The sequence below is a fragment of the Heloderma suspectum genome, chromosome 5 (assembly GCF_057233095.1).
Source record: "Heloderma suspectum isolate Gila_16-S chromosome 5, 16-S_ref, whole genome shotgun sequence".
Taxonomy (NCBI): Eukaryota; Metazoa; Chordata; class Lepidosauria; order Squamata; family Helodermatidae; genus Heloderma; species Heloderma suspectum.
The window spans coordinates 103,210,677-103,235,253 of record NC_139462.1 but is presented as its reverse complement, the minus strand read 5'-3'; the positions used below and the strand labels follow the sequence as shown (position 1 = coordinate 103,235,253).

General features: G+C 41.2%; 1 protein-coding gene across 4 annotated transcripts in view; it reads left to right on the top strand.

The window, feature by feature from the left end:
- TBC1D1 (TBC1 domain family member 1) overlaps nt 1-24,577 on the top strand; it is a 127,588-nt gene that overhangs the window by 90,138 nt on the left and 12,873 nt on the right. For all 4 annotated transcript variants that reach the window (XM_084856953.1, XM_084856955.1, XM_084856956.1 and 1 more), the window contains 5 exons: nt 7,731-7,916; nt 10,662-10,823; nt 17,448-17,606; nt 22,274-22,518; nt 23,856-24,015. In XM_084856953.1, the coding sequence (XP_084713079.1) occupies nt 7,731-7,916; nt 10,662-10,823; nt 17,448-17,606; nt 22,274-22,518; nt 23,856-24,015 (912 nt within the window). The remainder of the gene's footprint in view (nt 1-7,730; nt 7,917-10,661; nt 10,824-17,447; nt 17,607-22,273; nt 22,519-23,855; nt 24,016-24,577) is intronic.

Below are 24,577 nucleotides of genomic sequence, written 5' to 3'. Positions count from 1 at the left end.
TGCAAAAAATATTGTTGTAATTACATTTCCACAATTTCTTTCTTAGTCTGAATGGCTTAGATTAACGTAAAGAGAGTTCCATGACTGCCAAGCTTAATATATCCTGTGTTTATGAGCCCTGAATACCACATCTGATATAAACATGGAATAAAGAGTCCAAGAGTCACAGGAGCCCATAAATGGAGTTTACCTGGTCTGAACTACATCTTTACAAACTTATGAAATATGTTTTAATATTTCAACATGTTATTGTTACCACATGGAAACTCCTTGAAAAATAGCCTCCTTCTCTGTTTACTGGGAGCAGCTCACCAGGTCAATACTGATTGGTCTTCTACTGCCAGATATATCTGATAGTGATGTGAAAACTCCTCATGTGGTGGTGGTGATGATGGTGATTTACATGACAATCTGTCCTGCCCATTATATCCACTGCATGAAGCAGCTGCCAGACACAGGTTGTTTCTAGCAATTTCTATAATGGTGGTCATAACATGTAGATTGGTCCTCTGTCATTTCTTTTAACACATTGTCCACAGGTCATGATGGGTAACCTACAAGAATTCTAAAAACAACTGTGCAAAAATACTCTTGTTTTTAGCTTTAAGACACTTTAGTTGTAATCATAGAAGCCCCAAGGTTTTCGTTTGCCTTTTTTTTTTTTTAACACAATTGCCTTGTCTAGTGTTTCCTATGTTATGGCCACACTGTGGTGTTAAATTCAACATATAATCTGCCATCATAACAATGTCCGACTGCATAAGCAGTATAACTAAAGTAACAACAGCAGACAAGAAATGAGACAGCAAGTTGGAGGGGGAAGGATGAGGGGGTTGGGATTATGGCATTCTTAAAGGCTTAGTCACTTTCATCCCTTTTTCATGTTATAGCTAGGGTAGTTTTTCTCTATGCTTCCTCCTCCTCCCATTATAGATGCATATTAATGTTGCTTAATTTATTCCTTTTTCACAGTTTTCCTCTGCTTTCAAACATAAAAACAATTCAATACAATATAAATTATTTTTTATATATACATATATATATATATATATATATACACATACACATACATACATACATACATACACCCCCCCCCCAAAAAACAACAACCGGCTAAACAGATTAAAACAAAAAGATCATCAATATTATTAGCGAACACTGAAGCTCCAACAGAGACTACTAAAAACAAATGCCACTTCCATTATCTTCCCACAGACATGGGCACACACGCACACATGAGTACAGCAAAGGCCCTTCTAAATAGAAAGGTCCTTTACCCACCATTTTAACAGTCAGGATTGTGTTGGCTTGAAGCCTCCCTAGGCAAGGAGTTCCACGGTGAGGGAATAACAAATGAGAAGGATGTCAACCTTGTGCTCATTCTGTGAAATGCCCACCAGTACTATATACATACAAACAAATGCATTCCCCCCACCCCCCAAGCTTGCATTCTGCAACCATAAATCTACTGCCTTGTTTTCACAAATAGCAGCTGACATGGTAAACATGTATCTGCACCATTTCAGAATGCCTCTCCATGCATAACAATTCCCTGTATCTAGAAAACTGGTATATCAAGGAGAAGAATTCTAGCCTAGTTTTCTCTCTCACCTGCCAATTTTCTATATTCAAGAGATCTTTTTTAATGGATCAGCTGTGTGAGCCCCCACCTGCAGTCTGAAGTGGGACAGTCCAGATACCATCGCACTTTGCTGTTTGTGAGAAATAGGCCACGTTTCTAGCAGCTACATGAAACACCCCCTCTCACAGATCTAAGTATGAAGAGGCAACCGAATGCCTGCAGCACAACACCTCATTCTGTGCTAGAACACTGGCTTATCAGGTGAACGTCATGTTCCGGGTTTCAGACTTTTCTAGTAACCGTTGCATGTCCCACATTTCCATTTTTTGTGTGACCTGGAAATACTTTAACCATCTTAGGACGATTTGTGATGTAAACTGACTGTGACTGAGGGAAAAAAGTTCTTGGGGCCACGGTGATAATAGCTCAACAAAAGTATCTACTTTTTATGCAGCTGCAGAGAAAAGGGCAAATTCCATGTCAATGATTAGCAGGCAAGGGAGCAAAATAAAATGGCCAGTATCATAGTGCCTTCATATAAATCTGTGGTGTAGCTACATTTGGAATACTTTGTACAGTTGTGTTTGCTCCATCTCAAAAATGAGAGTGGAATACTGAAGAGGGCAACCAAAATGATCAGAGGGTTAGAGTATCTTCTTCTGACTCTAAGGTGGGCATGATAGAGGTTTATAAAATTATGCATGATTTGTAGAAAATGGATACAGCTTTGTTTTCCCCCTCTCTATTAAAGCACTAGAACCCAGGGTCTCCAAGCAAAACTGATTGGCAATAGGTTCAAGACAGACTAAGGCTATAAGATGTAGTGATGACCCTGGGTTAGATGGCTTTAAAATGGGATTGAAAGAAATAATGGAGGATAGATCTGGCAATCAATGACTATATGCTATGACAGTAAATGGATCCCCTATCATCAAAGGCACTATACCTCTGAATACTAGTAGCCAGGGGGCAAACAGTGCAGAGGTGATGTTGCCTTCATTCTTGTTGGTTGACTGGCCACTGTTGGAAATTGGACTAGATGGACACTTGGTCTGCTCCAGCAGTTCTTATGTTCTCTAAACTCAAGGGAATTTCAGAAGCAGCCTGTGATGGTTCTAATCAAAATATGAGAAGTCTTGAAGGCCTTGTTTGTAAGAGCTCTTTTTCCAGCCACTGTCCTCAAGCAGTGAGGTGACAAATTGTCCAAAAAACCCCAAAACTATCCTGGCATCACCATCTACATGCTCTTCGTCCTGCTGTTAAGCTGATTTGCAATGACTTTGGCACCAGATACTAAAATATCACAACTTAAGAAAGGAAAATGGTGGTCATCCTCCTGAGTTGTACTCTCAGTTTCTATCACGTACACTAGATGGCACTGTTCCTCCTGCTTGTGATTTTAGAGGATTAAAGTTGTTTCGTTTGATTCCTGTGTGTTATTTAGGTCAAATATTATGAATTTTGTATTTATTGCATTATTGATGCATTCTGGGTTACTTTTGAGAATGAAATAACTTCTTCTAGCAGTGGGGGTGGATTGGGGTTAGATCTACACTTTGAAAAGGAACACAAATTATCAAAGATCTAACACTTACTAGAAATCTGTCTAGGATCCAGAGAGACCCATGCGTGCACACAAAATGGGTAATGGCTGATTTTTCCTTCCAGCAGAAGCTTCTCGCATCTTATGGTATAGCTCCAGAGGGCCCCCTGACCTTTGAGGAAGTTGTAGGGTGGGGGGACTACCTCTGGTGGGGTTCCTGAAAAGCTCCCATATGTGTGTAGAACATAATGTGCAAACTGTCGCATTAGATACAATCAGCCATAGTATCCTTCTGGGTTGCTTGGCCAGTATGGGCCTTGGGGGCACTGTGTTGTAGTTGTTCCAATCTTATCTAACTAAGCACTCCCCAAAGGTGATGCTGAGGCACTACTGCTTGGCCGCATGGGCTCTGGCATTAGAGGTCTGGTTTATTCCCTATCATGTTTAACAGCTACATGAAGCTACTGGGATAGGTCATCCAGAGTTTTGGGCTTGGGTCTCACCACTATGCTGATGATACCCAGCTCTTTGGCACCTGATGTCAGGAAGCTGTGGAAGTCCTGAATCATTGCCTGGTTGCAGTGATGGACTGAATATGGGATAACAAGCTGAGTCTCAATCCAGACAAGACAGAGATACCATTGGTCAGTAGGAAAGCTAATCTAGGATTGGAGCTACAGCCTGTTCTGGATGGGGTGGTGCTCCCTCTGAAGGATCAGGTTTGCAGCTTGGGAGTGCTTCTGACCTGGCATTATTCCTGGAGGGTCAGGTAGCTTCAGTGGCCAGGAGCACCTTTGCCCACCTCTGACTGGTGCACCAGTCGCACCCCTTCCTGGAGAAAGCAGATCTGGCCACATTGATCCATGCCTTAAGCACCTCCTCTTTAGATTATTGCAATGTACTGTATGTGGGGCTACCCTTGAAGGGTGTTTGGAAACTGCACCTAGTTCAAAATGCAGCAGCCAGGTTGCTTTCCTACTGCACACTTTGTTAACCATATTACACTGGTCTTATATCAACTGCATTCTGGCTGGCAGTCTGGCTGTGAGTGAGCACAATTCAATGTGCTGGTGCTTACCTATAAAGCCCTAAATGAGCTTGGGGCCAGGATATCTGAGAGACAGCCTCCACCCCTAATGAACCTGCCCATAGTTTAAGATCGGTTAGGTTGGTGAGAATACAAGATAGTGGCTTCTCTGTGGGAGCAGCACCCCACCTGCAGAATTCTCTCCCAAAGGAAGTTAGGCTCTTCTTTGTTCAGTTTTAGGCGAGTTGTTAAAACTTCTTTGTTCTGTATGGCTGAGTCCCAGCTTCTGCCAACTTAGCAGTTCAAAAGCAAGAAATTGCAAGTAGATAAATAGGTACCGCCTTGGCGGGAAAGGTAACAGCGTTCCGTGCACCTCGGTGTTCAGTCATGCCGGCCACATGACCATGGAAGCGTCTTCGGACAGCGCTGGCTTTTCGGCTTAGAAATGGGGATGAGCACCGCACCCTAGAGTCGGACACGACTGGTTGGGGACACCTTTACCTTTTTAATGTTTGAAATTATTTTAAAGTTTTTAAAGTTTTGACATTGTTTTTATTTCTATTTATTTTTTATTTTTCAAAACAAAAGTTTTTACAAATGTTACAAGTATTGGATCATACAAATGATTAGCAAATGATCAATCATTCATGCTCCATTTCTCAAGAAAAGTAAAAAAATTACCTACTTGTCAGAAAGGTGCAATCTATACAGACTCATACCCCAACAGAGAATATGGACTGCACTTTATTAGTCCAGTACATAATAAATAAGGTGAATTTTTCAACAAAAGAATCATATAACTGTCTGCCCTCCCTCACTCTGATCAAGTTTGTAATTTTTACCACAGACGCTATATCCCATGTTTTGATCCAGGGTCAGGGCTCGTGCTTTTTTCCAAAGTTTTGACATTGTTTTAAGTTTTACCTGTAAGTCACCTTGGGGGCCCTATTGGGCCGAAAGGGGACTCATGAATGAATGAATGTGTTTTTTGGGAACCACTGAGAACTGAGTTTAAAAGTTCTGTGTAAGAGCTAAGTTTTGTAGATACTTAATTTAAATGATTGCAAAAATGCAGAATTTCAGGTAGCATACATGTGGCTAAATATATAGGTTTCTCTAAAGTGAACTATAAATGCTAAAACTAGATTACTACAAATGAGTGTACTCATTTGGTTTGCTTACTCTACTGTTTTTGCTTCATTTTTGGCTTCACAATATACTATTGTACTCATTTTACAGTTCGGAAACTGAAGCTAATGGAACTAGAAGAATTAATCCTGAAATGCTTACATTTTGATTTCTAACATCAACTAAAAGTACAATGAGTACTTGTGCAATGTGTATCAGATTTTAAATTCATATTTTAAGCAGGTAACTGACTTAATAGTTATCTGTAGATGTATTAAAGAGAACTAAAATGCAGATGTGTATAGAGTCTCCAAACACCCTTTGAGTCTGTCTGACATTCCCATCTTGGACATCTGTTCAAATAGTCTGGGAGGTTCCAATCAAGTTAGTTCATATTGGAATTAACAAAGACAGAGTTCCTCAGGCATCCCTGACACTATTCCTTAACCTGCACCTGTTGATCTCATCCAAACCTTTAGTCAAATGTGACTTGCAATATGAAGAATTGGGATCATGGTGTGCATGAGGTATCCCGGGTTCTACAGTGTGCAGGCTCTATGACTCTCTACGTAGGGCTAAAGTTAAGAAATTAAAAGGCAAGGCTTTTATAATGGCTACATCACTTTTCAAACTTCAGAATGGTGATATGTTTGTGATCAGGTAAAAGACACGGGATTTCTGCATAATAGTTTCTGGCTTGAGGCTTTTAGTTGCTTGAAAAAAATGGTATTGCTTTTGTGAGAAAAAACAACAACAAGCTTTTCTGGCTGAGATCCAAAGAACTGCACAACTTTTTCTGCATGCTCAGGTGGGCTCCTGGATGGTATTTTGAAACTGAAGAAGCTTCCAAAAGCCGTTTGTGATCTGGCAGGAAGAGAACTGTTCAAAGAAAAGTAAAAAAAATGCATGGACAAGCCGAGCATCATTAATGGCACAATCGTGTGCATGTTTAGACAGAAAAAAGTCCTAAAACTCCCAGCATGCCCCAGCATTTTTTCTGTCTAAACATGCATACGATTGCGCCTTAAAACTCTTAATTGACAGGTGTGTTTTATTTCTCCCCCTCCCAACCATATTTAAGTATTTTTGTGAAAAACTGCTCAGTAGAACATGCATTAATGGATTTAAATTTAGATCTCCAAATTTTGATTTTATGGATTTTTTTAAAGGTCAATTGATGGAGGGGGACCAAAGTCAGTGGTAGTGCACATGCTTTGCACGCTGAACGTCCCAGGTAAAATCCCCTGTATCTTCAATTAAAAGCGTAAGGTAGCAGGTGATGGGAAAGACCTCTGCCTGAAGTCCTGGGGAGCTGGTCAAATAACAGATATTAGAAGGCTAGATGGGCAAATAATCTGACAGCATAAGACAGCTTCCTACATACTACATACCTAAGTCCTAAGAGTTCAGGGACACAAATTACAGCCTTGAAATCTCCATTCTGAATGTGCTGAAAAGCTTTATATTTGTATAGAGTAGGAGGTTTTCCAGAATGGTTTTTCCAGCAGCAGTTTGTGTGTTTTCTGACATCACTTCAATAAACTATTCAAAATGCTGACCAAGCTAGAAGAATTATTTTTCGGAAGCAATTTAGAATTGGAAGGCTGACGTTATAACCCTTGTTCCCTTCTGCAGACTCTAGCCTTATGAGCTCGGGAATTAGAGACTTGCTTTCTGTTTAAACAAAAGCTGAAATTCTTAGGAAGCTGACTCCACTGTAGGTACCACACTCTGTGGCTTTTCTGCTTCTGCAGATTCACAGCATATGCATGTTCCTATTTACAAGGTACACAAAGAACATCTTGGTATGAAATGTTCATTGACTTCACCAAGTTGTTGTTTTTGGTGGGGGTTTAAAATTTTCATGATTTGTTTTCAGTAGATGTTGAACTAGCACTGATCGTAAGCTGGCATGTATTATACAGCCATCACATGAAAGCCACTTCAGTCTCTTTCCATGAACTCCAGCTGTTAGACAAGCTATTCATTTGCACCCGCTCCTTAGTTTCCACATACTGGGCAATCTTCACCACAACCATCATGGACCTTTTTTTAAAAAAAAGTATACAGTGGTTTACCTAAAATTGCTCAATCCATATTGCAAAGCATTACACTAAAAATGCTCATTGTGTGCAGAAAGTGACCACTGTCAGCAGTTTTAAAAGGCCTCTTTATGATAGCCATACTATGTTCACCAGCAACATGGAAGTCCCATTGTAGGAACTATCCTTAAGTTATTTATTTATTTATTTATTTATTCATTCATTCATTCATTTCTATACCACCCAATAGCTGAAGCTCTCTGGGCAGTTCCAGATTTTTCTCTCCAAACACAATTTAGGTAAAGCTTACCTAAGGTTGGGGTGGGGTTGATCTAAAAATCCAAACAATGATATAGCTACCATAAGGGGCTTCTGAGTGTTTCTTTCTTACTTTGTTATCTTATTAAGACTACTCTGAGTTGGGAGAACTTCCGCCCAGATCACCATTACAACCAGTTTGTGAAGATGGTCCCTTTAGGACAGTAAAAGAAGAAAGGAAAAGGACATCCAAGGAGCTTCGGGAACTGTGGCAAAAGGCCATTCTGCAGCAGATACTACTGCTTAGGATGGAAAAGGAAAACCAAAAATTGCAAGGCAAGTGAATTACTAAATCAAAAACCTGACCATTGGCCATGCTGGCAGGGGCTTCTGGGAGCTGAAGTTCAAAACATCTGGAGATTGACCTGCTGCCCACTCCTGGTCTAGAGGTATTGCAGATACCATTTACCTTGTGTTTGTTTAGAATCCCCTTTTCCCAATAACCTGTCATGTTTGCTTTCCCTCTTTTGCTGTACTTTACCCATAGTTTGTTTACTTTATCTTAATAGCCTCTTTGCTTGTTTTATTAATGGCAGCTCTTAGCCTGGTTCCTGGAAGTGCTGATAATGTGCACAAATCCTGTCTCCTTTGAACTGTGTCTTTGGTATATTTGGATTCACCTATTTCTATTTAAAGTAATGGTCATCTAGATATTTGTTAACATCCTATTCAGTCTTTCTGACCAAATGCTTCAAGGAGTTATCCTTGCACTTTAATCCATTTGACAGATACTGGCTTTAACTGGAGGAGCTTGTGTGTCATGCTGCAGATACCTTCAGTGCAATAGGAACTCTTTTTAAAAGCAATTCTAAAACATTTCTCCTTTTGTATACCAGAGGCATGACCAGAGTATAATTCATGAAAAAAGCAAAATGGGAGGTTGATGAGACACACAATCCCTCCCAGACCCTCTCCTCCAAAATCTTCTGTGGCTGTTAAAAACAATCATGATCTGTTGCTCTTCAGTGCAGGTTTTTTCTCCTTCACCTCATGGTCCTAGTCAAATCGTTTAGGGCCGTGAAGTGAGGGAGATGATGCTTATGCATTGCCAATCAAAATGGGCTGCATACTATAATCATTGAGCACAAATACTACCCTTGTTTAGTTGTGGGGATGGGGAGAGGATAGCCTAAACAACTGGATGGCTCTCGTTTTCTTCTGGTGCTGTTCTGCAAGGCTGCAGGACAGCACAGGGAAAGGAGGAGTATTGCCCACGCAATGCAGGGGATGCTTCCTTATCATCCTGTGCTGTTGCAAGGCTGCAGTGCAGGAAGAAAGGGAAGCATCTTCCTTTTGCCTAGACAATGAGTGGGCACATTTCCTTTCTCCTTACCATGAGGAAGTGTCACCCCTATTAGTAGTCCCCCCTGCGAGTGTCGCTAGATTCCCTTGTAATGAATGTAATGCAGAAACAAAAGGTCCTTGTGCCTTAAAGTATATGAAGACAAATCTAAAAATCAGAAATGAGGAAATGCCTTTCCACCACAGTGTACAAAGCAGTGAACAGTTCAGTGAACAAAGAATAAACACAGAATAACCCAACAAATCATAAAACAATGACACTATGCTGGAAAAGCTGGTGTGAGGAAAAGCTGTAGCATGAGTTCCTCACTCATGGTCCAAGTGGCACAACAGTGTTTCCCACATAGGCAAAACAACTTAAGAAGGAATCAGAGATGTTTCTCATGAAAGATATTTCAAGAACTGTTTTGGCTTTGTGAATTATGCTCTTACCCCAAACTATTTTGTCATGATCAAGAGCTAGGAGGAAGAAATCCTAATTCTTGGCTCACACATGCTTTTCAGTATGCTAGTATAGTGTGCTATTTTACAGGAACTGGCAAAATCAAAATGGAAAAGAGGTATTCTTCATTCTATAAACTGGAATTGCAGTAGAGGACTAAGCTATCCAAGACTGTACTCTCCCTTAAATTTTCTCACTACTGTAATACATGAGAGTGCTGTTTTGATGATACATTATGCTATTAAATCATCGAAGCGACAGCATTCTTATGATGTATCGGAATAGTATGTCCCAAGAATGACAGTGTGCTGGTAATGTATTGTCACACCAAGGGCTTGTTGCCCATATATCAAACCAGACATCGTTAAAGGGATAACTACATGATGCATTATTTTAAAAATGTAGATCTAAGTTATGCTTAGAGTCCAAGCAACTCATTTTAATACTGCCCTTTAAGAGGGGGTGGGTTGGGAACCAGTGCTTTAACTTGTCTTGCCTTCTTTCCATCTCCTTTTGCCTTGATTCCTGTGTTCCAGTTTTTTCTTTGTAGAGTTTCTTCTGACAGGTGGTAATCCCCAATGTCTTTTACTTTAAAAAAGATGTAATCATTTCTGTCCTTCAAACTGAAATAATCCTTGTGATACTTGCCCAAGAGATCGCCTTGCCTTCCTTCTTAGCAGCTGTGCAGCCTCAGAATAGGAGCACAGCTACCACATAACAAGGCTCGGCAGCTAAGACTGGGATGCCTTCTTTGGCTGAAGGTTGCTTTCACAGCATAATACCCCCTTTTTATTTCTTCATTTAACCCTGATTTCACTCAGAGCCTGCCCACATGATACCACTGTAGTGACACTGACCATATGGCTTATGTACTGCAGCTGCCATCATAGCTGCATAACATCCCATTTTACAGACTAACATAATTTTCAGTTCAAAGTTACACCAAGCATCATACCTGTACCATTTTCCATGTATAAGTACAGATAATGCAGGTAAGATGAATGCTTTCAATACTTATATGCACTAAACTGCTTGTAAGGACATGCCTTGTGATGCCATCTTTTGAAATGCCCATCATGAGGCATTGATGAGAAGCAGCACATAGACTATTAATCAGGAGCATTGCCATGTTTCTTTATTATTTTTTTTCCCTTTCAAAGCTGCTGAAACATGCTTGCCCTTTGTTTTCTTTTCTTTTTTTACTATCACGATTCATTGAGCTGATGTTTTTATCATACACTGAATGTCATTAATTTGTGCATCTTTAATATTTTTAGCTTCTGAAAACAACCTGCTAAATAAACGTCTGAAGCTTGATTATGAAGAAATCACCCCATGCCTTAAAGAAGTAACATTGGTCTGGGAAAAAATGTTGACTATGCCAGGAAGGTCAAAGATGAAGTTTGACATGGAAAAAATACATTCTGCTGCTGGAAAAGGTGAGAATATTTGATTATGGTAGGGTGTAGATATGTATACATATTGTTGGAAATTGAACTATTAGAATATCTATTTTAAAAAGGGTAGTTAATTATATCAGTATGGCTGTAGATCACAGGTCATGCGCAATTGCTTGAGCTTACGGTGTTACTGGAAGAAACTTAAAAAGTATGGAGGTTGTCATGGACAGAGCCATTCACAAAGGGATTGTTTGTTATCATTATAAGAGACCTTTATAAGATATCTTGGCATAATGGCTAAGAAACCGAGCTACAAATCAGAGACTCACCAGTTTGAATCTCGCCTCTGCCATGAACTCATTAGGTTGCCTTAGGCAAGCCACTCTCTTTCAGCCTCACTCTCCCCATTTGCAGTATGGAGAATAATAATGCGGATTTACTGAACAGGGATATTGTAAGGATTGCAACTAGATAATTCATGTGAAGTGCTTGGAAACAGAAAGCACTATACAAATGTTAAGAAGTATTATTGCTGTAGTTATTTCCTTTGAAAGCAGGATTGCTTATTCAGGATCTTGTTCAAGAAGTTTATTTATTTCTTATTAACATTTATATCCCCTTCATGGATCACTGCCTTGTTGTGGCAAAGGGGCTTGCATAATTCAGTGAAGCCATAAGCTATGCCGTGCAGGGCCACCCAAGACAGACAGCTCATGGCAGGGAGTTCTGACAAAATGTGGTCCATTGGAGAAGGAAATGGCAACCCACTCCAGTATTCTTGCCAAGAAAACCCCATGGAACGCATCACAAGGCTAAAAGATATGACGCCAGAAGATGAGCCCCTCAGGTCGAAAGGTGTCCAATATACTACTGGGGAAGAGCAGAGGGTATTTCCAAGTAGCGCCAGAAAGAGTGAAGTGGCTGGGCCAAAGCCGAAAGGACACTCAGCTGTGGATGTGTCTGGTGATGAAAAGAAAATCCGATGCTGTAAAGAACAATATTGTTTAGGAACTTGGAATGTAAGATCAATGAATCAAGGTAAGCTGAAGGTGGTCAAACATGAGATGGCAAGATTGAACATCGACATCTTGGGAATCAGCAAACTAAAATGGACAGGCATGGGCAAATTTAATTCAGGTGACCATCATATCTACTACTGTGGGCAAGAATCCCTTAGAAGAAATGGAGTAGCACTCATAATCAACAAAAGGGTGGGAAAAGCAGTACTGGAGTACAATCTCAAAAACGATAGAATGATCTCAGTACGAATCCAAGGCAAACCATTCAACATCACAGTAATTCAAGTCTATGCCCCAACCACTGAGGCCGAAGAAGCTGAGGTTGATCGGTTCTATGAAGACCTACAACACCTTCTAGAACTAACACCCCAAAAAGATGTCCTCTTCATCACAGGGGATTGGAATGCTAAAGTAGGAAGTCAAGAAATCACCGGGATACAAAATGAAGCAGGACAAAGGCTAACAGAGTTTTGCCAAGAGAACACGCTGATCATAGCAAACACTCTTGTCCAACAGCACAAGAAGTGACTCTACACATGGACATCACCAGATGGTCAATATCGAAATCAGATTGATTATGTCCTTTGCAGCCAAAGATGGAGAAGCTCTATACAGTCAGTAAAAACAAGACCTGGAGCTGACTGTGGCTCAGATCATGAGCTTCTTATCCCAAAATTTCAGCTTAAATTGAAGAACGTAGGGAAAACCACTAATCCATTCAGGTATGACCTAAATCATATCCCTGATGAATATACAGTGGAGGTGAGGAATAGATTTAAGGGATTAAACCTGATAGACAGAGTGCCTGAGGAACTATGGACGGAGGTCTATAACAGTGTTCAGGAGGCAGCAACGAAATCCATCCCAAAGAAAAAGAAATGCAAGAAAGCCAAGTGGCTGTCTGATGAGGCTTTACAAGTAGCTGAGGAAAGAAGGGAAGCGAAAAGCAAGGGAGAAAGGGGAAGATATCTCCAACGGAATGCAGAGTTCCAGAGAACAGCAAGGACAGACAAGAAGGCCTTCTTAAATGAACAACGCAAAGAAATCAAGGAAAACAACAGAATGGGAAAGACTAGAGATCTCTACAAGAAAATCACAGATCTCAAGGGAACGTTTTGTGCAAAGACAGGCATGATAAAGGACAAAGAAGGCAGGGACCTAACAGAAGCAGATGAGATTAAGAAGAGGTGGCAAGAATACACAGAAGAACTATACAGGAAAGATCTTAATATCCCTGAGAGTGTGGTCACTGAACTTGAGCCGGACATCCTTGAGAGTGAAGTCAAGTGGGCCTTAGGAAGCATTACTAACAACAAAGCTAGCAGAGATGACAGTATTCCAGCTGAGCTATTTAAAATCCTAAAAGATGATGCTGTTCAAGTGCTGCACTCAATATGCCAACAAATTTGGAACACTCGGCAATGGCCACAAGACTGGAAAAGGTCAGTTTACATTCCAGTTCCAAAGAAGGACAATGCCAAAGAGTGTTCAAACTACCGCACAATTGCACTCATTTCACATGCCACCAAGGTTATGCTCAAAATCCTATAAGCTAGGCTTCAGCAGTATGCGAACCGAGAACTACCGGAAGTACAAGTGGGGTTTCGAAGAGGCAGAGGAACTAGAGATCAAATCGCCAACTTTCGCTGGATCATGGAGAAAGCAAGAGAATTCCAGAAAAACGTCTATTTCTGCTTCATTGACTACGCTCAAGCCTTTGATTGTGTGGATCACAACAAACTGTGGCAAATTCTGAAAGAGATGGGGGTACCAGACCACCTTACCTGTCTCCTGAGAAACCTGTACGAGGGTCAAGAAGCAACAGTAAGAACCAGACATGGAACAACCGATTGGTTCAAAATTGGGAAAGGAGTACGACAAGGCTTATTTAACTTATATGCAGAGTACATCATGAGAAACGCCGGGTTGGATGAATCACAGGTCGGAATTAAGATTGCCGGGGGAATTATCAACAACCTCAGATACGCAGATGATATCACTCTAATGGCAGAAAGCAAAGAGGATCTAAAGAGCCTCTTGTGGAGGGTGAAAGAGGAGAGTGCAAAAGCTGGTTTGAAACTCAACATTAAAAAAACTAAGATCATGGCATCTGGCCCCGTCACTTCCTGGCATATGGAAGGGGAAGAAATGGAAGCAGTGACAGATTTTATTTTCTTGGGCTCCAACATCACTGCAGACGGTGACTGTAGCCATGAAATTAAAAGACGCTTGCTCCTTGGGAGGAAAGCTATGGCCAACCTAGACAGCATAGTAAGAAGCAGAGACATCACCTTGCCGACAAAGGTCCGTTTAATCAAAGCTATGGTTTTCCCAGTAGTAACGTATGGCTGTGAGAGCTGGACTGTAAGGAAGGCTAAGTGCCGAAGCACTGATGCTTTCAAACTGTGGTGCTGGAGAAGACTCTTTAAGAGTCCCCTGGACTGCAAGGAGGTCAAATCAGTCAATCCTAAAGGAAATCAGCCCTGAGTGCTCATTGGAAGGACAGATACTGAAGCTGAAGTTCAAATATTTTGGCCACTTACTACGAAGAGAAAATTCTCTGGAAAAGACCCTGATGCTTGGAACGACTGAAGGCAAAAGGAGAAGGTAGATAGCATCATTGATGCAATGAATATGGACTTGAGCACGCTCCGGGAGAGAGTGCAGGACAGGAAGGCCTGGCGTGCTATGGTCCATGGGGTCACGAAGAGTCGGACATGACTGAATGACTGAACAACAACATTTATATACCGCCTTATTTGTTAAAAAGCCAGTTAAGCTCAGAATTAAACTGAGATCAGTGGCTTTATCTAAAGTCTGGGTTTTATTCTTGAAGTAGATCCACCACACACTTTAAAAATCTACATGGGCTATCTCATTCCTAGGCTAGCATATTAAAAAACCTAAAGGTTTTAGATGATGGTAACATTCCAGCCCTATTCAGGCATTCTACATCCGAGTATACGAAACACATGAGGAGGGGGAGCATGCTTTTGAACAGTAATTTTCCAGCTTTTCAGATCATGTGGAGAGCCTCCACCGATACAGGAGGCATTCATCTTATGAAAGTCATCCTCTACAAGTAGAGGGTGATGAAAGCGTTGATGGAGGGGGGCGGGGCTAGCACATTCTTCCTCCTTATATATTTAGTATACTCAGACGAAGAATGTCTGAATAGGGTTTCCTTGTCAGAATTAAAAGTGTACCTGTGAGGAGAAAAGAAAAGCCAGTTGGGTTTTTTTCTTCTTCTAACCAAGTTATTTGCTATATACATTTTTAGGTTGCAGTCCCATACCCGCTTACCTGGGAGTAAGCCCCATTGAACTCACTGAGACTTATTGCTGGTTTTATGTGTATAGGTTCTCAGCGTTTAGTGTTCTAGGAAAAGGGAAAAACCTGTGGAGCACGTTGTCTTTTGTATTCAATATGTAGCCTGGGAAACTGGGTCTTATGTTTCCACTGAGATGACCATAACTGTGCCAGCAAAACTAGTCAGTAGCCTCACCCCAGTTAGCAGTAAAGTGTGTGTGTGTGTGTGTGTGTGCCTGTGTGTGTGTGCTTAAAGTAAATACAGCAATTCTTGTAGAGAAACGAGTGGCTGTGACACTCAGCTACCAGTCCTGGCATTGCTCTCAGACAACTTACACAGGAAAAGCACCAATTAGGATGATTTAATATAAGCACTTAAGCTGTTTCTCTCTTTCTTCCCCGTCTGTTCTTTTCAGTGATGATCAGTGGGATGGAAGAGCAAACTTTCCCATTTGAGACTTCCGAAGCCCTGAGGCTGTACCTCAGTGGTTTGGCATACTGCTGAGCAGAGACAGGGAGGGTGCATTTAATTAGTATTCCTCTGAAATATACCCATCTTTTCAATGATTTTTCCATACACCCTTGTTCATAAGTGTTCATAATGCAGCTGCTGGTGTTGAGGGGATAGGAGAGGGAATACATTACAAATGCCGAGGTAACTGAGCTGGCATTCCCTCACCCAAAACTGGGGGTTTGTACTTGACTGGTGCAGAATATTAATGGGGATGTGAATTCAGAAGTGCATCTCAATACACATTCTGCACCAACTAGTTATGAATAACTACATATAATAGTAGCATGATTCGGGGAGAGGTGCTGGGGAGCAGTGATACTGCCATTGCAGCACAGTAAGAGTGTTGGCCCACTTGCCTAGGCAGTGGATTGTGTTCTTTCTTAACCCCCTCTCCAATTCAGAGTTAGGCCATTGGGAGGGCTTCATTTTCTTTTTGACGTCACATAGCCAAACCTATTGCTGAAATACCATTGTGTTTGTTACATGATCCCACATTGGCTGGTATCATCCAGTTTAAAAGAAACATTAAAAGAAATTCAAAAGTATGGAAGATAAGATTTTTTTCCCCCCAAACATCATACAAGGCAATTTTTGCAGTAAAAATTAAACCATGACAATTCAGAATAGCACTAGTTTGGAATTCTACATTAAGTGTCAAGAGCACATGTTAAAATCACGGTCCTGTTAGATGTTATTTCTTAATTCTGTCAACAATTTGTATATTCATAACAAGTCAAAACTAACATAAGGGGAACTTCCGGACAAATTTTGGAGGAAATTAGGGGGCAAATGAGGGAATGAAAGTATTTCCTGATCGGCATTTTGCAGGGTGACTTTCAGGGGTTGGGGCAAAATGACAAACACTCCTCCCAACTCCTCACTGGCAGAGCCCAGGCCCCCTCCCCTGAATGATGCTACATCTTGACATAGCATTGTTCTTGAGATGCATTCTGGGGGGAAATAGCACCCCCCTGTCCACATTGCCCCTTGAAACAATGGTGCATTGTGACATGTCACTCCAGGGAATTTTGGGGAGAAAATGGTGGCCATTACCAGGAAGAGCACTGGTGAGTCCAACCCCCCACCCCACCCCCAAATGCTTGGAGGGGACATTTTCGCCTGGCACCATTTTTAGTAGAAAAATCTGCTGTAGAAGAGAAGCAGCCACAAACATTTAAGAAAAAAAGCCCAAGTAAGCAGCCATTGTGGTTGATTAGATCTCTGTACCAAGCACTGGGAGGCCTGAGTTCAAATCCTGATCCTGGTACATATGCTTGCTTCCTCCTGGCATTTCTCCCCACCCCTGTAACAGCCATCAATTCCACTGGTGAGCTTACAAAGATCCTTGTATATGGTCTTGTGCATGATATATGCATCAACATCCCCCTCCTAAATTAATAGAGAAGCTTCATTAGAACAAAGCTGTATCTCTTCCTTAGCTCTCTCCTTTCCATATCAGTTTGGGATAATGGGGCAGTGAGAAATTAGCTTCCCTTTCAGATCCAGTATGGATCATTTAGCTTCTGCCAAGGTGTATTCAACCTACACTGTCCTTGGTTGGTTGGAGAAGGAGAGATTGCCTACCTCAGGATCCCCACCCTGCCTGGAACTTCAGGCCAAGGTGTTCAGTATTGTCCTATGCAGACCTCCCCCACCATTTTATATCTTAGAGTTTAGTAGACAATTTTTGTGAGTTAAGGTACAGATTCTTGTATAATATTGTTTGAGACAGATAGCTTGTACAGTGATATAAGCAGTGTATAATAATATTCCCCCTCTCCAATTAATTATTTTTCTTTGCTCCTATTATCTTTTGTAAAGGAGTCCCTCGACATCATCGGGGTGAGATCTGGAAGCTTTTAGCAGAACAATACCAGCTTAAGCATCAGTTTCCAAATAAACAGCAACTAAAGGATACACCTTACAAAGAACTCTTAAAACAGTTAACCTCTCAGCAACATGCAATACTTATTGACCTAGGTAAGTCTACAAAACAATAAATAAATCTGAAATGATTCTTAGTACTTCATATTCTGCAGAGAAGGGGCTCTTGATTTGAAAGTCATGCTTTCTTTTAAAAAACATGCCCTGTTGCACTCTATATGCATTGATGACCTACCTTGGCTCAAGCAGTGTTTGGGGCTGATAGTATTTGACACATTATATTGTGCATAACATGGAGTCTTCAACAACTCAGCTCTTTTTTTTTTTTTAAAGAAAGGGGAATGTGGGTCTAGTTTTCATGACTACAGAGGAAAACCTTGAAAAGATAGATTAGTAGGTTCAGAAACTCACAATAGTTTGACCGGGGACATGAATAGATAAGGGCACAATCCTATGGCCACTATACAGTGGCTAGATGGCCATAGGATTTTTCATTTTCTGGGAACAGAGCTCGGAACCAGTGCTTCGAGGTTGGTTCCTAGAAAACCGACTCCCTGCCGCCTTGTAAGAGCAAAGCGGAAGAGCTTGGAAGGGCGAAGCGGAGTGGGGGAAAAGGGGGTGTTCCTGGGGGTGGGGAGGGGAGGGGGCAGCATAAGCGCCATTGCAACGCTTCCTGTGCGCCGTCTGGCCTCCCACCACCACTCTGAGATGCCCTGGCTAGACAGCCAAAATTGGCAGATTTTTGCTGTCTAGACAACAGACAGGATAAAGAACAAAACACCATGTTAAAATAATTTTTGAAATTTTTAAAAAGAAAAAAAAAACACAGAGTTCTGATAAAACCAAGTTTGATAAACCACAGCTGGTTACTCAAGGAAGGTTCCCTGAAATAACAATGTTTTCGGGAGGCGCCTAAAGCAGCACAATGTTGGTGCCTGCCTGATCTCCAAAGGCAGGGCATTCCATAGGAATTCTGTTGAAAACCCTCAGGGCAACCATCAGATGCCACTTCAGTCAGCTCAGGCAAGGAGACTGATGGGCAGCAGGGTGGTTTGTACACCCGCAGAATCCCTGATTTGTGTTTCTAGCTCAATACAGGTTCAAACACTCAAACTTGGCACCTGAACAGCTAGCTGGGTCTCCTGGTGCGGGAGATTGAGTCATTATAGATGACAGCAACTCCCCTTCCCTTGTCTGTGCTGGTACTGAACTGTATACTCAGGTGTACAGAGCTGGGCAAGATCTACTCATCCCAGCTAATCCATCTCAGTGATACAGCCCGGTTGACCTCTTCATCCACAATTAAATTGTGCATGATTTCTGTTTCTTTATGGACCATCCTGGCATTAAACAGCACTATTGTGGCAGAGGGAAAATTGGCAGGGTAACCCAAAACCTGTTGGTTGCAGGGAAACCAGAAGAGGGGATAGGTCTCGGATGTCTTTCCACTCTTGCATTTGATTGGCTAATCTAACCCCACTTCTATCTGCCCATGACTTCCAAAATAGGGTTGACCCAAAACCATAATCACCATTGCCCAAGCACATCCCAAAATCAGGTAGCCAAAATGATTTGCACTCAGCAACAAAATACCTGAATTGCTCAATAAATTAATATTTAATTAAGTACAACAAAATCCTACGATTTTGCAGAAATTACTGTGCAAAGTGAAGAAAAGCTTTTTAAAAATAGATGATAATATTTGGAGCTGCAATTTGGTAATTTGGAATTACTTTTTGCAATACTGTATATTTGAAGTAAGCCAAACACATTTTGCTGGTTTCTAAGGGTTTTTTGTTGAATAAAAAGCCTAGGCTTGAAATGTATTGGGAACTTTTTCCCCATGCGTTATGACATGCTACTTGAAGAGGACAGTTGCTTTTGAACATACACAAAGTGACTTTCACCACTAAATCAAAACAGCTCACTCTCCCATGAGGTTGAAGATCCAACACAGCAAACTGCAGCCTTTCTGGTGTTTGAACTTTTATTTCTCATTCTTCCAGTGAGAGGTGGCTTCTGGAAATGCCTGAGCTATGTCATCAATTATTGTTCTAAAAGAAAAAGAAATGAAGTAATTCTTCATCTTTCTTATGGTGGTTTTTCCATTCTGGGTGTGTGTGTGCGTGCGTGCACACACACACACACACCATTCTAGTTAGTTCATGCTTTCTAGGTGACTTTTTGCTGAGTTGGAACTCTCTGCCAAACAGGAGGCATTGAATAGGGCTGTTCAGTCAGTGTGTGTTGGAACAACTCCTACTTTGGGCAGGGAGGTTACTGCAGACCAACACAAGCTGCTCTTCCAGTTGGAAAGCAAAGCACGATACATCTACAGCAGCACTGTATTCCCTGCCAGCCTGGGCAGTGAGCAGCCAGACCCAGAAATCAAATACAGCCTTCCTTCCTAGTACACAATGCTTAAAGCTCTAATCTGTGTGCAGGAAGACTTAGCTTCAGGCTTTGTTCTTCTTAAAAATAAGAGGTCTGATAATATTTGGCAAAGCAACACACCTCCCATAGATGCAGTGATTCAGAAATGAAAGGATGGATGAGATTTAACAAGTGAAAAGCTACAGAAGATACTGCAGCTATACTGGAAGGGAAGCAGGAATAAATCTCTATTGATTACATTTTGGTTTCAAAGAAAAAAAAACTTGTGTGCTTGCTCTCTCTCTCTCTCTCTCTCTCTCTCTCTCTCTCAACTGGTTTTCATGACGTGACAACCCGTGGAGGGTTGTCACCCTTGTTTGTTTCAGGGTGGCTTGTTGTGATGTCCGAGCCTGGCACAGGGTCTTCAGCATGGTTTGTTAACTGTGCACAAGCCACCCTGAGAACCCATGGCTTGTTGTTGGGTTATTCAGGGTGGCTTGTTTTCAGGGTGACTTATTGTGAAATCCTAACCTGGCCGAGTAGCTTATGCCGATTTTGTCAGAATAAGCTGCAGAGGTGCCTGGCAAGAGCGCCAAAAAACCTGGATGCTTCTCACAGTGCCCTCCACCCCTCCTCCTCTAGCTTAGCAGTTCACTTCGCAGTAACCGGCTCTTTGTGAACCGAGTTAACACAGCTATGCATATATGCATGACTGACCTACCCTGGGTAAGTGCATGTGCCCCCCAGTTCGAGACCATGGCGATTTGGGAAGGGGGATTTAAGTTTCCCTCCCTCTTGTTTCCATGCTAAAATCCCTCCTCACTTTTTTTTCTTTTGCTAACCATTCAATCATGCATACTGACATAGAGGAACAGGCTGCAAGGAGGCTTTTTAAAAATATTAAAGAAAATAAATAAAACCCTCAACCACCTTGTCCTGAAAAACAAGCCAACAACAAGTAAAGTAAGCCCCCCTCTCCGCTCCGAAGATATGGCATATATACGTCAACACAGACGCCTTGCAAAGCAAGAAAAGGAAGAAGTGGGGGATCTCATCACAGCAGGAGTATAGTGGAGTTGTCCCATAAAGGTCCCTGGGGTACTTGCTGGGAGCAGGCAGGAAAATGAAGGGGGAAACAAACCATGGAAAGCCAAGAAGCATCTAATCATCTTTCAGCAGCAGCATGGCTTAGCAAGCAATTAACCAACCCACCATGGCTTATTTTCAACATGGCTTATCATGGCATGTGAACCCGCCCCCTTCTCTCTCTCTGCTTATCGTAACATGTGAACCGGCCCCCTTCTCTCTCTGCTTTCAGAATGGTAAACATTCCTATCCCCTTGCTTCTGAAAAGTCTACAGTTGTATAAATTTAGTGGGATAATATAACAGGGTAGAATTTTTTAAGCAAAATTCATTAGACAACTCTTGTTTTTTGTTTTTATTAATTTAATGAGAGTTTTCCAGTTTGTTTTAAATTAACAAGGTTATAAGGAAACCAGGGTGTCAAGTCACTGATTGGAGTTAAGAATGCCTATTATTTCACAGAACGCAAGTAAAGAGTTCTGAAAGGAATAACAACCAATTTCACTGCATCTAAATGTTGCTATGTACATAAACTTTCATACCTGCCCATTGCCCATAAAAGCCACTTGCAGAGAACTTCTCAGTCTGATCTCTGAAGTAGATATGAGAGCAGCCATATTGTCCTACTGAGACAATGGCTGCAAAGCACAGCACTCTGTGATAGTGTTTTTGTTCAGTCTCTTTCTGTCTTGCTGCTGCTGAATCCCAAGAAATCTATACTACAAAGTTTGGATTCCTGTACTGCTCCTACTGAAAACTGTGCAGATTTGTCAGGACTCAGCAGAGTAGAGAGGGGGAAGGCAGAGCTCTTTTACAGGGCCCAGTCTAAGAATCAGAGAGAAGAGTAGCAACTTCCTTTCCTGACCCTGCTATGCAAATGGATAATAGTAGCCCAAAATGTGCCTGCCATATCCTTGCTTCAATTTTTTTCTGTGCTGCTGCTTCCAAGATCCCTGTGCCCTGATGGGGAAACAGGCACAGAACTGGCAGATGTGTAGGAAGGATTCTGTTAGGACTTTCAGCACAGGAAGGTACTCTTGGGTAAGAGCCCACCCCACCCCACCCCACATCTAGAACTTGTTTGATAACACAGATCTAGTGTTCCAATTTGGCTTATTGCATTTATGATTATACTTGGCAAAGGCTATATTGGCTTTAAATAATTGAATAAATAGTAGCAAATGAATTTGGCTATATAATTTCTTAGATAAGACTGCCTGAAAATTATTCTTTATTTCACATGACAGCATGGCATATTTGCTTTCATTAAAGTTTGTGTTGCTAACCTCAGTTTTGTTTTCATAGGTCGCACCTTTCCAACACATCCGTATTTCTCAGCCCAGCTTGGAGCTGGGCAGCTGTCACTCTACAATATCTTGAAGGCATATTCCCTCCTGGATCCAGAAGTAGGCTATTGCCAAGGCCTTAGCTTTGTAGCAGGTGTGCTGTTGCTTCATATGAGTGAAGAAGAGGCTTTCAGGATGCTGAAGTTCCTTATGTTTGACATGGGCCTTAGGAAGCAGTATCGACCTGACATGACAATTTTACAGGTCAGAGCTCCTGCTTGTGTTTCATTTTAATGCAGTGACATAAGAAGTTTACATTACATTTCTTTCAACCATGTGATCATAAAAAGGAGGACACTTGTGAATTTTGATTGCATGTGTATTCAGAGGACTTGAAAGAGAGGATGTAAAATGCGAACATTATCAATTGTGTTTGCTGAAGGTGAGACAAAATAAGCATGGTGATAGATCTATAAGCTGCCAGTATCTATTGTTCATGCAGGGATAGATGAGGTTTTCCTCTAGAAAGGCTAAAATTGGGACTCTAAAAGAAGGGATTCTTTTAGAAACATTTTGGAGATCACTGCATCACAATACTTCTGCAAACTAAATTGCTTTAGTTTTCTCTTTCTTTTTGTCAGGTGTGTGCATGCCAATCTGTGGATATGCATATTTTATTAATTTTAGATTGTGATCCTATATGTTTTCTAAGAAACAACTTTCACTGAATGCATCAGGACTTAAGTCCAAATAAATGTGTCTTTTGTTGGAGAGTCAGGCTATGATGAATGATATAACTTGACAGTATTAAACTTTGTTGTACTGTGAACCATTACTCTAATTTGTGTATTCTTTATGAACCACAATATTTTCTTATTCTATGATAACTAAGTGGGGACCACTTGAAAGGCTCCCCAAGTAAAACTCATCTCCTGTACTGGATGCAGCTCTATTGAATGTCTGGGATGAAGGACAAGCATTGGCCCTGGATTGTAATCTTAACTAAATAACCTAAAGAGCATGTGCAAACCTAAAAAATGGGTGGCTACTAAGAAGAGGGCCTTTTCTGTTATGGCACCCTGGTTGTGGAATGAGCTCCCCGGACAGGCTCGCCTGGTGCCTCCATTGTGGTCTTTTGGGTACTGGGTGAAGACCTTATTTTCTCAGGCATTTTAGTTGTTCAGTTTCTGTTTTTTTAAATCTGTTACTGTATTTTAAGTTTTTGCACTGCTGCTAGGTTTTATTTAGCTTTAAACTTATGTTATCTTTTATTGTGTCGTATTTTATGATTTTAATTGTTGTGAACTGCCCAGAGAGCTTTGGCAGTATAGAAATATAATACATAAATTAAAATAATAACACTTACCTCAAAGCTCACACTTCCCCTTTCCTACACTCCGTGTGGTTCAGTACAGATACACTGGAATGCAGGAGACAGGTTTAATTCAGCTGTGTTTTGCCATCATCTTACTGACCACCTGCAAGTTGCAAGTGCATTTCAGACCACCAGTGCCTTACAAACTACAGTTTAAGAATCAGATATGTAACTTCACCTTCCTGTTTCACTGATGTTTTCCTCTATTTTTTATTTGCTTTTGCAGATCCAGATGTATCAGCTTTCCCGACTCCTTCATGATTACCACAAAGATCTCTACAATCACTTTGAAGCACATGAAATTGGTCCAAGTCTATATGCTGCCCCCTGGTTTCTTACAATGTTTGCATCTCAATTTCCCCTGGGGTTCGTGGCTAGAGTATTTGGTATGTCACTGTTATTGTTAAGGATAACTTGGAATCATATGTGATATCAGCTTGTCAGTTGCCATTAAGAATATGCTGGTTTGAAATTCAAGAGGTTTTTATGAGCTTTTATGAGTGTGAGAAAATTAATAGAAGGTTACAACTGATTTTCATAAGTTCAGACAGATTAGAAGATGGAGACAGACAAATTATAGTAAATAAAGATACTTGTTGTATGCCACCTTATCAAACTCTTTACCTGCGTCTGTTGACAGAAGGAGAAAGTATTTATTTTGCTGCTTTTCCTAAATTTTATTCAGTGTTCTTTGAAACATATTGATCAGTTGTCTCTGAAGAATAAACCCACACAGGCCCCTGTGGATACACTGGCTAATATATTTTAATCAAAATAAAGAGAAATTGCATTGTGACTAATTAATGTGATATGTCTGTAAGATTCTCTAAGGGCACAATCCTATAGCCACTAGACAGCCATAGGATTGTTTGATTTTCGGGAACAGACATCAGAGCCAGCGCTCTGAAGTCAGTTCCCAGAAAATCGCCTCCCTTCCCCCTCCCCTGC